Source organism: Tursiops truncatus, chromosome 2 (genome assembly GCF_011762595.2).
Source record: "Tursiops truncatus isolate mTurTru1 chromosome 2, mTurTru1.mat.Y, whole genome shotgun sequence".
Classification (NCBI taxonomy): domain Eukaryota; kingdom Metazoa; phylum Chordata; class Mammalia; order Artiodactyla; family Delphinidae; genus Tursiops; species Tursiops truncatus.
The window spans coordinates 156,738,102-156,753,868 of record NC_047035.1 but is presented as its reverse complement, the minus strand read 5'-3'; the positions used below and the strand labels follow the sequence as shown (position 1 = coordinate 156,753,868).

Genomic DNA, 15,767 nt, shown 5'->3' with positions numbered 1-15,767 from the left:
GCCACCGCAATGAGAAGCCCACGCACCACCATTAAGAGTAGCCCCAGCTCGCCGCAACTAGAGAAAAGCCTGCACGCAGCAATAAAGACCCAACACAGCCAAAAATAAATTAATTAATTTAAAAAAAAAGAATTCTGCAATCGGTTGTTAAACCAGGGGTAGCTTTAAGTGGTTCCAGTGGGAGTAGTTACACCATGGAATCAGCAAGGTTACAAACCAGAGCTGGTTGACAGCACACAACGGGCTCCGATGGTCTCCTAACCACACCACATCCACAGAATGAGGACGTACCTTTTTCATCCATCAGTGTTCTCTGTTCCCACTGTCCCCACTAACCAGCTTGTAAGCAGCACGATGGGGGAGAAAGAGCACTGAGTTCAGAGTCAGAAGACGCTCCAACCTCCAAGCGCCACTGAGCAACCTTTTCTCCTGACTCATCTCCTCTCAGAACCTCCATGTTCTTCTCTGTAAAATGAGGGCAATGATTGCTCTCCACTCGCAGGGCTGTCCTAAGGCGCAGCAGGAATCGTGGATGTAAAAGTATTTTGCAAACTGCAAAACACCACAGAGCTGCACAAAACTGTCTGCGAGTACTTCAAAAAATAAGGCACAGAATTACCACATGACCCAGCAACTCCACTTCTGGGTATGAAATGAAAGAACCAAAAGAATTGAAAGCAGGGACTTGAAGAGGGACAGCCATGCTCATAAAGCATTATTCACAAAACCCAAAAGGCAGAAGCAGCCCCAAGTGTTCATCAAGAATGGATAGGGCTTCCCTGGTGGCACAGTGGCTGGGAGTCCCCCTGCCGGTGCAGGCGACGCGGGTTCATGCCCCGGTCTGGGAAGATCCCACATGCCGCGGAGCGGCTGGGCCCATGGGGCATGGCTGCTGGGCCTGCGCGTCCGGAGCCTGTGCTCCGCAACAGGAGAGGCCACAAGAGTGAGAGGCCCGCGTACCGCAAAAAAAAAAAAAAAGGAATGAATAAACAAAATGTGGTCTAGCCATACAATAGAATATTATGCAGCCTTAAAAGGGCAGGCAAAAACCCTGAGGACATTACGCTAAATAAAATACACTAGACACAAAATGACAAAATTGTCTGATTCCACCTATAGGAGATACCTAGAGTAGCTGAATTCACAGAGACAGAAGGCAGAATGGGGGTTGCCAGGGGCCGGAAGGAGGGGAAATGGAGAGTGAGCGTGTAATGGAGATAAAGCTTCACTTTGGGAAGATGAAAAGGTTCTGGAGGTGGATGGTGGTGATGCTTGTGCAACAACGTGAATGTCCTTAGTGCCACTGAACTATAGGCTTAAAAACGATTAAGATGGGGGCTTCCTTGGTGGCACAGTGATTAAGAATCCGCCTTCCAATGCAGGAGACATGGGCTTGAGCCCTGGTCCGGGAAGATCCCACATGCCGTAGAGCAACTAAGCCCGTGCACCACAACTACTGAGCCTGCACGCCACAACTACTGAGCCCATGCACCACATCTACTGAGCCTGCGCTCTAGAACCCGCGAGCCACAACTACTGAAGCCCACGCACCTAGAGCCCGTGCTCGGCAACAAGAGAAGCCACTGCAATGAGAAGCCCGCGCACCACAACAAAGAGTAGCCCCCGCTCGCCGCAACTAGAGAAAGCCCATGTGCAGCAACGAAGACCCAACGCAGCCAAAAATAAATAAATAAATTATTTTATTTTTAAAAAAAAATGGTTAAGATGGTAAATTTTAGGTTATGCATTTTTTTTAACCCCAACTTAAAAACACACACACTCAAATACGAGGTCTTCTAACTCCCAACTGTCAAAGGAGCCAAAAGGGCCCTAAAGACTTAAGAATTGTCAAGATGGTAAATTTTAAGTTATGCATTTTTTTAACCACAATTAAGAAACACACACACCCAAATATTATGTCTTCTATTTCCCAGCTGTCAAAGGAGCCAAGAGGGCCCTAAAAAGTCAACATCAGAGTTTTTTTATCATGACTAGGACCACAAATTCCATTGACACTGGCCATGCTAACGCAGGCAGAGTGAATCCCAGCAGCATCGTTCCTGTACACGACGGCCAGATACAGGCTGTCCCCAACTTTTATACAAGGTCTGCCCCCGAAGTTCATTTTCACCTTTTGGGTGTGGTGGTTGTTCAAGGCATATTTTTTAAGGAAAGTGAAATGTCTCATGGGGGTAAGGAGCCCGCTCACACCTAGAGAAGCCTTGAGTACCAATGCCCAGTGAGGCTGAATTACAGTGTGAATGTCCCAGCCGGGTCCTGGGAGCCGGGGCTGTGCTGGGGGAGGAGGGGAGGGGGGAGGTCACAGAGGCAGTACCACAGCAGCCTCCCTTTCGGAGCCCGGGCCAGTCTAGGACCCAGTTTTGTTTGTTTGTTTTTGGCCACGTAGCACATGGGATCTTAGTTCCACGACCAGGGATCGAACCCGCACCCCCTGCAGTGGAAGCACAGTCCTAACCACTGGACCACCAGGGAGGCGTCAGAACCCAGTTTATTTAATCAGTCGGTCGGCCTGGGATCCTTCTCCCAGTTGCCGCACTTGGCCTTCAACTTCCCAGTTTGGAACTCATTTGCACCTCCCCACTTCCCCCCCCAAAGCTCCAAAACCACAATTACCTACTTTCCTCCCGTCTTCCAGCCAAACTGCTAGTTCTTGTCAGTTTCACGTGGGAGGAAAAAGCACTTTCTTTAAAATCACTTACATCACAGATGGCTGGTCTCTCAACCTATTTCAAGGCATTCGTATCTTCTAATGTTTTAAGGCAAATTTCGAGCAGCCATTTTTATGAAGGTTAAAGAAATGGGAAGAGCCCAGGGGGGCAGGGGGCAGGGGCCCTGGGGTGTCTGCCCCCCCCATCATCCCACCAGACCTCTCCACTTAGCACAGCTTCATTTCCTTCTTGGTTTTTTTCCCACAACACTGTGGGCCTTGGTGGGAGGGGACGGCATTGTGTGCAGGTATCGTATTTGTTGAATATGATACCTTTAGGATTCCACTTACAGCCCCTACTCCAGTTTGGAGTAAAAGCAATTTCAGTGATGTAAGCCGTGGTTCTAAATGTCAGAGAGGGGGCCTCTCAACCAGTAAAAACATTGACTCTGTCCAGTTGGGAAGCCTCTTCTTCCCATGCTCACTACACTGCAGAGGTACCAATAATCTGTGACCCCAGACCTGGTCAGGCCATGGAAAGGTCTAACATGGAGAAGCCAAGATGAGGGATTTCACCCGATTCAGACATGAGCTCTCCGACTGTTTTATCTACATGCTGCAACCTGGGAAATTAAACTTCTGAGATCTCCCACCCTCCATCACACAATCCCTGATGAGGTTATTTTTGAGTAAACTGTTAATGCACGTTCATGCGGTCTATACCTAGACACGTTGCCATTTTTGAAAACTCTAGCATTAACATAAACTCACTACCTAGAGAATTTAAACTCACAAAAGTCAGTGACGTTTTGGAATACTGTAATCAACAAGTTACTTCAGTCCTCCAAGCCAAACGTTATTTTCAATCAGAAACCAACGCAGGTAAGACTGAAGCCATTCCCAGAAAGAAGCACGTTTCAGCTTCAAGAAGGGCCACAGCTGCACCAAGATCTAAGTGCTGTTGGCGACAACAGAAACTGCAGTTAGAAGAGCGTCTTGCACAAGCTGATGTAGAGATAGACTGAAGAAAAAAAAAAAAAGCAGCTCAGGGTGCAGGGAGAGGTGCAGAGAGACAAAGCTGATGAGATAACCCAGGGAGGGGATGAGTCTACGTATGCAGCAAACTAGGTCACTCAACACGCGAGCTGGCCTGGAGGACGTTTGGGACTGAGGCTCTTGGTGAACACCAGCGCCAGGGGAACCAACCAGCCTCCTGTGGGAAGCATGTGTTGGATGGTGCAATGGACCCTCCAAATCTGGGCACGTGGCCTCTGAGGAGCAGGGTGTCAGCCCCGCAGGGGCTAAGGAGGGAGAAGGAGCATTTCCTGCACACAGATTCACAGCCATGTCCATGCACTAAGGGGTTTCCACGCGCCCTCATCTAACCTTCATTGCAACCCTTAGATCAGGTGCTAGTGTTAGCCTGTTGTGCAGATGAGGGCACGAGGCCGAGAACGGTGACATCATTTGCCCAAAACCTAATAGCTAGGAATCAGTGGACCCAGGATGTGCACCCATGGCCTGGTGACCTCAGATCCTCCGTTCTTAGCAGCTCAGGACTGCGCCCCGCGGAATATCCAGCGAATGTTCTTCCCTGGTTGACAGAGAACTTGTTGACGGTCTCTTAAATCAACTTTGCGGGGGGAGGTTAAGTATGCACTGTTCTGCATCTCTGCCCCAGGAGCCTCCAAAAATCAATTTCCAACAGACACTGACATGTTCCTCCTCACAGCGCTGGCCCTGAGTATCTGAGGGTAGCTATCCTCCACCACAGCTGCTGAAGGCAAGTAAAACCTGACAGCAGCTGCTGTTTACTCAATCCCAGTTATGTGCCAGGCACCTCAGAGATGGCACTGAATCCTTACAGGAATCCCACAAGCGGCAACTTCCATCTGCATCTTAACTCAGAAAGATGAAGGATGGACATCAAGAGGGATGCAGCTATGAAGGGTGGTGCTGGAGCTGCCTTTCTAGTACGGTTCATTGCCTCCTGACGCCTCCCCTGCCTGGCCTCAGCCAATCTGCTGTCTTTAGGCTTATCCTCAAGATCTGGTGTTAACCAAGAAACGCATTCCTCCATCTCTGAATCCTGCTGAAATACTAGGAAAAACAGCAAGAGACCCACAGCTGACCACTGGAGACAGGGAATGAACTTGGTCTGCCATGGAATGAACTTGGCCTGTGGCATCCATCTGGTCTGATTCGAACCTGAAGAATCCACATACTGCATCATAAACATTTTGAAAAAATCAAGAAGGGTCTAACAGAAAACTAGCCCAAGGAAAAGGTGATCTCCTGCACCACAGGGAGTCAAAGGGAGGCACCCAACGTGAACTGCAAAAGAAGGTAATGTTGGCATGTCTCCCAGGGTCCATGTGTCCCTGTGCATTGGATCTTGAGTCAGGCTCCAGGCTTCGTGCTGGCCACCCATAAGTGGTTCATTCTTCAATTAAAGAAATGTGTCCCCAGGGGCTGTGGGCTCCCCGGCGATTCCTGAAAAATCTCATGAGGACTGGAGGCAATGTGAGGTCCTGGGGTCCACCCTGTGGATGTAAGCTGTCCAATAATGTGACAGTGCCCTGCTGGACCAATGCTAAGCCCTCCCAGAGGGGAGAGGCAGAGAAGGAGAGAGATTGAAGGGGATTTACGGAGATTTATTTGGGGAAAGGAAAGATTAAAGGGATTTATGGAGACCCAGCCAAAAAAAAGCTCAACAAGTTAACCCCTAAAATCCTCCTCTGAGAGGACAAGGAAGTCCACCTGCCAAGTTTAATTATTGTCCACTCGGTTGCCAAGTTTGATCCAGAAATTTCTACTTGAGACCTAGTCTTCATTAGCCCCTCTGGGACCAAGCTCTAAAAAGTGCAATTTCCCAGATCCCACCGTACTAATCAGTAAGGCCACGAGGGTTTATCTTTTTTGCAACCAAGAAAAACTTCTGGCTTTTTTTCTCCAAACATAAAACATCCTATCAAAGAAAGACCTAGCAGGAGTTTGCACGTTTATTATTTTTCACAGAACGTCTGCGCTTTAATTCCCAAATCAAGTGGGAGAGTTGTAGGTAACCTACAAACCTGTCAGAGTGATCTTCCTGGTGATAATTCTGGAGGCAAAACCCAGCATTTTCACAGGAAGTTAAGCAGTTTGTCCAGCTGCTCAAATGTCCAGCCTATCATGACTTCCCCCTGTGACAGAACAGGAGATATTTCAAAAGCCCATCCCAGACACAAGCTCTCGGAAAGAAAGAGATTAGCCTTAAAATCCAATGGTCCCTTGGGACTTCCCTGGCAGTCCAGTGGTTGAGACTCCACGCTTCCAGAGGGTGTGGAGAATAGGGACCCCGCTTGCACTGTTGGTGGGAATGTAAATTGATACAGCCACTATGGAGAACAGTATGGAGGTTCCTTAAAAAACTAAAAATAGAACTACCATATGACCCAGCAATCCCACTAATGGGCATATACCCTGAGAAAACCATAATTCAAAAAGAGTCATGTACCACAATGTTCACTGCAACTCTATTTACAATAGCCAGGACATGGAAGCAACCTAAGTGTCCATCATCGGATGAACGGATAAAGAAGATGTGGCACATATATATATATATAATGGAATATTAGCCATAAAAAGGAACGAAATTGAGTCATCTGTAGTGAGGTGGATGGACCTAGAGTCTGTCATACAGAGTGAAGTAAGTCAGAAAGAGAAAAACAAATATCATATGCTAACACATATATATGGAATTTTAAAAAAAAAATGGTCATGAAGAACCTAGGGGCAGGACGGGAATAAAGACACAGACCTACTAGAGAATGGACCTGAGGATATGGGGAGGGGAAAGGGTAAGCTGGGACAAAGTGAGAGAGTGGCATGGACATATACACACTGCCAAATGTAAAACAGCTAGCTAGTGGGAAGCAGCCGCATAGCACAGGGAGATCAGCTCGGTGCCCTATAACCACCTAGACCAATGGGATAGGGAGGGTGGGAGGGAGATGCAAGAGGGAGGGGATATGAGGTATATGTGTACATACAGCTGATTCACTTTGTTATACAGCAGAAACTAACACAACATTGTAAAGCAATTACACTCCAATAAAGATGTTAAAAAAAAAAAAAAAGACTCCATGCTACCAATGCAAGGGGCGCAGGTTCAATCCCTGGTGGGGGAACTAAGATCCCACATGTCACGTGGTGTGGCCAAAGATTTTTTTTAATTTTTTTAAAATAAACAAATAAATAAATCCAAGAGTCCCTCACAAGGAGAACCCAGGAGCCCAAAGAATGTTGAGTTTTCCCTCCAAACTCTTTCCAAGAGCTTCCCAGAACATGGACAGCCCTGCTGTGCCCACAGAGCAGGTGCTCAGAAAATCCTTGGAACAAAACTGACCAAAAGCAACAAACAGCATCTTTCTTCCAACCCCAAATCCCTGGCGAATCTCACATCCCACACCCAATCTACCAGCAATTCCTATCGGCTCTCCCTTCCACATGTTTCCATAATCCAACCACTTCTCATCACCCCCAGAGCAGCACCCCAGTCCTCCACCACCATTCTCTCTCCCCTAGATGGTTTCCATAGCCTCCGAGCTGGTCTCCCCGCTTCTGCCCTTGAACCCGTCCATTCATTCTCAACACAGCAACCACAGCCATGACCTTGACCTGAGTCAGGTCAAGGTACACCTCTGCTCAAAACAGCCCTTGCTGTTCCCTCCGACCGGAACATTTTACCTTCAGCTACCCCAATGCAGCCTCCAGATCTTTATTCAAATAGCAGCTCTTCAGCCAGGCCCTCCCTGGCTACCCTGCTTCAAGCCACCATCACCTCCCCCTCCCAAAAATCCCCGTTCTCTGCTTCATTTCTCCCCTAACGTGTATACTAGATAACATACTCTACATCTTCCTGATTCATGTGTTTTTTTTTTTATTTTCTGGCTTCCTCACCAGAATGTGAGCTCCAGGAAAGCAGGCATTTGTGTCTGCTTGTTCGCTGCTGTACTCCCCGCTACCGTGCACCGGTGCCTAGAATATAGCAGGTGTTCAATAGATATTTTTAAATGTACAAGAGGCTGAATTTATATCATGCCTCAAACAAAGGGCTGAAAAATGCAAACTTCTAACCAATGCCGCAGCTGGGATACCCTCGGGGGGCACTCTGGGGGCTGCCCACCTCTCTGCTCCTCTGGGTAATATTCTTTTAAATGCTTTTCACAGACTAAAATTTTGAGTAGTCTCAGAAAAATTACTCTTAAATCAGTCGGTCAAATACACAAATCACCTCGGGTAGCTCTGCAATCTCCCTCTCCCCCTACACCCACACACACACCTGCCTCCCACAAAAGAACAGGTGAGTCTGTGTTCTACCCGGGCTTTCAGATAAATCAATAATCTGTGTCCTCAACAGGTGTACTGATTGAGCAATTTCAGAACAAGGCATGTAAGGAAGATACTAGTGGGAAAAGACAGCGCTGGCCCCACAGAAATTTCTATTTATACCCCTCCTAAAGCAGCACCCAGCAGGCACTCATTTCATGAAAAAGCAAAGGCATTGTGCTACTGACATCAAGTGGGATAACACTTCCTGTCCTGAGCTGTATCACTTTGCTACTAGCCTGGCCATAAAAATGTCCCTCCAAATAGGGCTAAGCTGCTCTAGCTACACACGAAAGCTCCCGAAAAATTGTAGTGAGTGCCTTCGTTACCTAGACAAGCCAAAAAAATCTTAGGGTTGTAAGGGCACTTGAAAATCATCCCATCTTCCTTGCCCTCCCCCTGATTTTACAGGTGAGGAAGCTAAGACCAGGTCATGTGGAAAAATGACCAAGCAGCCCACAGGCCACACACCCCAGCAGCGGCTGACTCAGACCTTGAGCCCAGGCCCAAGACCTCCATGGTGCCCGCTCCAGCCCCCCACAAACAGCAATTACTTCAACACAAAACATTCGGTCTGTAAGAAAAGCGTGTATTCATACCCTGCAGAGATGAAGATCTATTTTCCAGGACGTGCCATTTCCATACTCTGGGGGAAGAAATGAGGTATATTGGGAGAATCATTCTGTGTCAACTCTCAGGGCCTCCTCTGTTCAGATGCCTTTCATGGCGTGGCAATTACAGAAGCCACTTCCATGAGTCTGGGGTACTTCCTGGACACCACAGTCAAACCTTTCTTCCCATCTGTATCTTTCTCCAAATGGCCTATTTTCATTGTCTTGGTTCAGAAGACGTGGAAAGACACCTACGGTAGAGATGGCCTGCATGGCCTCGGCAAACACTCCACAGAAATGTTTACGACTCCTAATTGCTGTTACACAACATTTATTTGATCCCACATTAATCTGGCGTGCCAGGCAGGGATCTGAAAACACGGCGTTGATTAATAAACAGTAATTAAGCCTTCCCACCCTGTTCAGAGCCAGGGTTAGGGCCTGGGATTCCCCTTCAAAGAGAGCCACACTGAAGGTCATAAGTTGAGAGGTTTCTCCTGAGGCCTGACTCAGGGGTGCATCAGAAAACCCAGGTCCAAACCACCCAGTGGGTTCCTTCCCCTATGCTGTCCTTTGCTTCCTCCAGCTCTCTTCCCACCCTTCTGGGCCACCCTTCACTCCCATTTGGCTCCCACCCTCCAGCAAGGTCCCGCTGACCACATGGTCTAAATGGCTTGACCCTCTGGCCTTCAACAGTAGAGGCTGTGCTCTGCATGGAAAGGTACCGGGATCAGGCAGCCAGATATCAGATTACAAGGTTTTGCCAAGTGAGTGCTCCTTGAGCCTTCACAGTGCTTTATTTTAAAAGCATTTTAACACTGTGGGCTGACAATCTGGCTCCTGGCAGGGCTTTCCTGCCTTAGGATCCTAAAGGCATATGGTAAAAGTGTGACAAACAAAATGATTGGGCCTGCAGAGTACCTTGGAAATGAATCTCAATTGTAACTGTTGACACCCTTGACGGATGCTAGGTTCCACTGCAAACAAGTGTAGAGCCCAAAGCCAAAATCCACACTAACAGAACCAGAAGTGACCTCTATTTAGACCCAGGTCAGGATCACTGGACTTGGCCCAGGGCGAAACAGGCATCCTGAACTTTGGACCACTTCTAGAAAGTCCAGGAGACAAAAAGGTGTTGATAACCCAAAAGCTTTCACATGTTACATGTTTGGATAATTAGGTTTTCTTTACCTTAATATGAAAATTAGCTTTCCAAATACTAAAGTTAGTCAAATTATTATTAACATTTGCTGTTACATAATCCACAGAGGGGCTCAACCCCACATGCATAATCACAAGTTGTTCTGCCTAGATTCGAATATCAGCTCCACTTAATAAGTAGCTCCGGTTTGGCAGGTCACATAATTTCTCTGCTGCCTCAGTTTTTCCATCTGCCAAGTGGGGATAAAAGTAAATACCCACTTTATCAGGTTAACGTGAGAGTAAAATGAGTTACTATACCTAAGGCACTTAGAATAACAACTGGTTCTTGGTATTCATTTAATAAAGTCACCTACCTTTACTACTACTACTATTATTATTATCATGCAATTGAGTGAAAACATCTTTTTTTACATCTTTATTGGAGTATAATTGCTTTACAATGGTGTGTTGGTTTCTGCTTTATAACAAAGTGAATCAGTTATACATACATATGTTCCCATATCTCTTCCCTCTTGCATCTCCCTCCCTCCCACCCTCCCTATCCCACCCCTCCAGGCGGTCACGAAGCACCGAGCTGATCTCCCTGTGCTATGCAGCTGCTTCCCACTAGCTATCTACCTTACGTTGGGTAGTGTATATATGTCCATGCCTCTCTCTCACTTTGTCACAGCTCACCCTTCCCCCTCCCCATATCCTCAAGTCTGTTCTCTAGTAGGTCTGTGTCTTTATTCCTGTCTTACCCCAAGGTTCTTCATGACATTTTTTTTTCTTAAATTCCATATATATGTGTTAGCATACGGTATTTGTCTTTCTTTTTCTGACTTACTTCACTCTGTATGACAGACTCCAGGTCTATCCACCTCATTACAAGTAGCTCAATTTCATTCCTTTTTACGGCTGAGTAATATTCCATTGTATATATGTGCCACATCTTCTTTATCCATTCATCTGTTGATGGACACTTAGGTTGCTTCCATGTCCTGGCTATTGTAAATAGAGCTGCAATGAACGTTTTGGTACATGACTCTTTTTGAATTATGGTTTTCTCAGGGTATATGCCCAGTAGTGGGATTGCTAGGTCAGAGTGAAAACATTTTGATCATTTTATTGTTTGTGTTTCACTCTTCTAGAACCCCAGTTCTAGGACCACAGTGGGAAGCTTCTTTTCAAAGAATTCTTTCCAAGACAGAAGGCAAAGCTTTGGAACCCTAACAGAGACCCATCCCCAGGTTCACGGGGAATGTGGCCAGAGTCCAAGAGGTTGTTCTGCAAGAGCTGTACAGTCTCTCCGTCACCATGAGTCAAGTCCCCATCCTGCCCAGAGGTGGAACCACCAGCAGTCATACCCAAACAGCACCTGCCACAGCAGGAGCCACTCAGTGAAGTCACAGCTCATGGGGCTGAGCAGCCCAGCCACGGCAGAGGGGCAGCTACCCGGCTCTCCAGGGAGCAGGAGGCAGTCAGGGGAGCTGCATCCGTCTGCTTGGAGGCTGCAGGCAGAGGGACCAGCTCGAGGGGCTCGGGTGGAGATGCGCCTGGCAAAGGAACGCATTCTCTCATGATGGGACTCCACTCTCTCCCATCCCCTCATCTGAGGCGACTGGTCTCAGGAGGACCAGCAAGCACACGCTGCTTCTTTCTCGGCAACTTAAGCACCTCAGAGTCACTACCCCAAACCCAAATAAACCTCAATGATAATTTTCTAAAGTTATGGACAAAACCTCACCCCTTAACAGGCCATGCTAAGAGGCAGCCCCAAGCCCCTCTCTATGAAAAGGCTAAGTCCTTTCTGTTTTTTTCCAACAGACAGAAAGTCTACACCCACAGGTAGACTGTGTTCCTGAAGCGAGCACAACGGCTGGGAGACCCTGTTCTCATCCTCGGCAAGTGTGCGTCCCCAGGATCAGAAGCATGGCAGGGATGCTACCTTCACAACTTGGGCTCTGGGGGACCACTGCAGATGCGCGGCTCGGGGAGGGAAAATGACCAAACAACTCAGTGGACCCTGAGTATGGGACAGAAAACAATCTGGGTTTGAAAATGTGGTCCTGGAAAAGCAAACCAACCACAATAGCAAGTAAAGGGGGGTTAAGGAAGACAGGAGAGAAGAGCACACTGATTTCTCTTATGAAACACCTCGTCTATCTCTTCCCAGCCTAATTAACACCTCCATGAACCCCTGCAAAACGTTCGGTTCATACAGCACATATGTGTATGTATGAATGTATATGCTGACAGATACCGATCACATGAGGGGAGAAAATAACTCCAATTTCAGACTCTTCCAGCAGTGCCCGATTCTCTTTCACTATCAGCCTCCCTACCTATTCTGAGGCACTCCACAACAAAACAAACAAAAACCAACTCCTGGGCAGAAAGGGAACAGCAGCTGAATGGAGCAGCACATGCTCGGAGCCTTCCTGCCATGGACTTCTGGTTACTCCTCAACCAGCCTCGGACTACACACAGCCCTAGAGAGAAACCACCGGTACAGCGACCCTCGCAGACCCTCCCTTGGCGACCCGCACCCCAGCGTGTGCTGCCGAGCCTGGTGAAATGGACAGACGCTCAGGTAAGGCTCTGCCCACACGTGACCCTGAACACTGCGAAATTCCTCCCTTCCTTAATTGCGCGGTCATCCGAAGTCTTGCCTACACCTAGTACGTGAAGATGTCAATTCTATAAGGATACATAACGGAAGGACAGAAATGGGAATGCCTGGAGCCCGATTTTCTCGTGACCACGTCTCTCGCGGACACGGTGCACCCATGCACACGGTGAGTAGACGCACGCAGCCAGTAAACAGGAATATCCACCATGCTCAGCCCACAGTCACGCATGGGGAGAAGTCGAGAGGGCGGCGGTGTCAGGGAAGTGAAAAGTCGCCCGCCTGCGACTGACCCCTAAAGCCCAGAGCCTCCCCCGCCCAGGAGCGGCTCCCACCCGGGCCCGCGGGGCGACCCACGCGGCCGGCACGCAGGGGGGCACGCAGAGCCGAGAACTGGACAATGAGGACGCGGCGACCCGCCGGTTCCTACCGCGGTGGCGGCGGCGGTGGCAGCGGGAGCCACCTCTGCACCCGCGGCCGCTGCCATCTCCACCCTCTACTCCCCGGTCCCCACTTACGTTCCGAGGGTCTCCTTAAACTCGAAAATTTTCTTGATGTCTTCAGCTTGCTTTTTCCAGGAGGAGCTGCTCTCGCCGTTCTCCCGGGCCATGGCAGACGAGGCCGGCGTGCGCAGAGGGCGGCGAGGCGGAGCGGCCGGGGACGCGGGGGGCCGGGGTGGGCGCGCGAGGAGGGGACGCCCGAGCGCGGGGGCGCGGGGGCGGCGGCGGCGGCGGCGGCGAGCCGGTCCGGGAGGGCTGGGCTGGCGGCGCGGGGATGCTCGGCGCGGGAGCCGGAGGAGACTTTGTGCTGCGGCAGAGCTTCCTCTTCTGCAGTTTCCTCTTTCACTCTCGCCGCCGCCGCGGTCCCTCCCTGGCTCTTATTTCTGCGCGTCTCGGGCACAGACTTCCTGCCGCCGCCGCCACTCGCCCGGCTCCTTTGCAGCCGGCTGCCAGCCTCACTTTCTGCTACTTTCTTGCCTCCCTTCTCCTCCCTCCCAGCCGCCCGCCCTGCTCCCTCCCTCCTCCTCCTCCCGCGGGCTCCCCGCCCTCCCCGCGCGCCCCGGCCGCCTCCCGCCTCCCCGCCTCCCGCGTGCTGCCGCCTTCGGGGATGTCCTGCTCCCCGGGAACGCCGTGCCCCGGACGCCGGGGCACCGCCGTCGCCGCCCGGCTACGCTCCCCGCCGCCGCGCGCGCCCTGGAGCCCAGGAGAGGGCAGGTGCGGGGGACCCAGGCAGGTGCGGGCGCCCAGGCGCGTGCTGGAGGACCCCGGCCCCCCGGGGCTGCTTTATTAATTCCGCAAAGTCAAGTCTCGGGGGCGCGAGGGCTTTCCTCTCCGGCTGCGGGAGAGGGCGCCTCTGCGCTGCGCTAGGACGCTGCAGGGCGGGGGCGAGGGCGAGGGCGGGGGCGCGGGCGAGGGCGGGGGCGCGAGGCCACCCGGATGCCGGGCGCCGAGGGCGGGGGCGTCCTCCCCGGGCGTCCGGGCGCTGCGCGGGGTCGAACGCGGGGGCTGGTTGTTATGGCGACGGGAGGCGGCGGCCGCGGGGATGCTGGCGGAGGTGGGCGTTGACTCGGGCGGCGCGGCGCCCGCCGGCGGCTGGCGTTCCCCGAGCCTGCCTGGCCCTCCCGACTGGGCGACTGGAGCTAATTCGCATTGCACCAAAATCGGCGCCCGTGTCCAATTATGGCTGGGGGAGGGGGCCTCGCGGCGAGGAGGGAGCCGGGAGCCTCGCGGCCGGGGACGCGCAAGACGTGCCAGGCGCTGCCTCGTTTTCTCTTTGGGAGCTTAACTCTCAGGGTTATCTGGCGGCCGAGCGGCGGGTGGATTCAGGGCCGGGCTCTGTGCGCCTCCCAGGCTGCTTCGGCCCCAGGGCTGGAGCGGCCTTCGCTCCAGCTCGGCCCCTCCTGGTTTCTCCCTCTCTTCGCCGGCCGAAACCCAGAGACTTCGAGCAAAGTGAACCTCTGCCCCACGCTCTCTTCGCCAGGGGGGCCGCCCCTCCTCAGCCCAGCCGCAGTGGGTTTAGTAGGGCACGCTGTGCCAGGGAAGGTACCTGGAAATAGCCTTTCTAACAGATTGGAGAAACGCACCCAGAGTTCCCTCTGGCCTCCCATTTCGGAGGCGCATTCTGACTGCCCATCCCTCTCCCGTGTCCACCTGTCAGAGGGCGATCCACGTACAGACGCCCATTCCCAACCTGCAGGGACTACCTCGTGTTTCGAAAAATTGTAGTTTTCTTCGTATCAAGACTCTCTCTTCCTGAGGGCCCCTCGGCTGAGTTGGGTAAACAGCCCTGTGTCTTGATTGGTGACACCTGTCCCATTTTCCCAGGACTGTTCCAATTTCACTGTAAAAGGGGGAAAAAAATATTCTACTCCCTGAAGAGGAAACTTACCCAGCACCTTCTTCCTCGTTCTGACAGGCTGGACGCTGGCCGACTGCTCTCCCAGAAGCCGTCTGTACCCACCCCACACTGCACCCTGCCGCCCTCCACCTTTTTTCCCTGACCCCAAGGAGATGGAAAGATAATCTGGCCTGCCCATTCCTCCACATCTGCGTGCTGGATTCCGCCTTTCAGGGGCTGTTAGCTTAAGGCTCTCCAGGCTGAGGAGAGCAAACGGGGGATTTGGCTGTTAGAAACTGACTAAATTGACAAACCCAACTTCCAAGATGGATGACTAGGGAACCTCTCTCAAAGTTGGGGCACGTCACCAAAAGCAAACAGCACCACTTCAAGAAGGAATACATTTGCACAGCATTGTAAATCAACTATACTTCAATAAAAAAAAGTTTTTTTGAAGAACTGTACTATTGTTTATTGGGGTCAAAGGTTAGGCAATATGAAGAGTAGGAACCAGGTGTGACTAAGATCCCAGCGGACACTCCCATGCCCGCCATATGCATCTGCTCATCTTTTTTCCCCTTCCCCTTCCTTCCACTCCTCCTTATCCCGTTCTTTCCTCTCTATTTCACCCTTGCTTCTAGCCTATGGATCAAACACCGGAGCTCATGATAACAATTCTCAGTCTCAGCTATTGTCCCCGGAAATAAAGAAGTGGTGATGCTAAAGAAGTTTTCTACGGTTGGAACTGTAATGGGGAGTTTTCTTTCTATTCCAAATTTTCCATAATGATGTTCATTCAGAGCATTATCAAGTTATCCTCAGCTGGACTAGGTCCTAGAGAAAAGACTCAAACTAATGGGGAGTTGAAGAGGCCAAGCCCAAAAGCATGGATCCCATGACCCAAAGAAGGAGGTGGAAATGTCAAAGACAATTCAGTCTGGCTTTAGCACGGTCATTCCTCCCTTACTGGACACCATGTAAAGTAAGAGATCTTGACCTTGGAAAC

The 15,767-nt window shown here is 50.7% G+C and overlaps 1 protein-coding gene and 1 long non-coding RNA gene across 5 annotated transcripts in view; one reads left to right on the top strand and one right to left on the bottom strand.

Annotated features, from left to right (window-relative positions):
* CAMK1D (calcium/calmodulin dependent protein kinase ID) overlaps positions 1-13,186 on the bottom strand; it is a 417,170-nt gene extending 403,984 nt beyond the window's left edge. For both annotated transcript variants that reach the window (XM_033852368.2, XM_019933273.3), the window contains exon 1: positions 12,943-13,186. In XM_033852368.2, coding sequence (XP_033708259.1) covers positions 12,943-13,034 — 92 coding nt within the window. In that variant the 5' untranslated portion in view covers positions 13,035-13,186. The remainder of the gene's footprint in view (positions 1-12,942) is intronic.
* Positions 12,177-15,214, top strand: LOC117311160 (uncharacterized). 3 transcript variants are annotated; one of them, XR_012330379.1, is made up of 3 exons: positions 12,177-12,388; positions 12,478-12,593; positions 14,749-15,214. It is a non-coding gene; the product is annotated as an uncharacterized lncRNA (long non-coding RNA). The 3 variants fall into 3 exon arrangements; XR_012330377.1 differs by having other exon boundaries at positions 12,182-12,388; positions 14,840-15,214; XR_012330378.1 differs by lacking the exons at positions 12,177-12,388; positions 12,478-12,593 and adding an exon at positions 13,414-13,657 and having other exon boundaries at positions 14,840-15,214.
* The last annotated feature ends 553 nt before the right edge of the window (positions 15,215-15,767 follow it).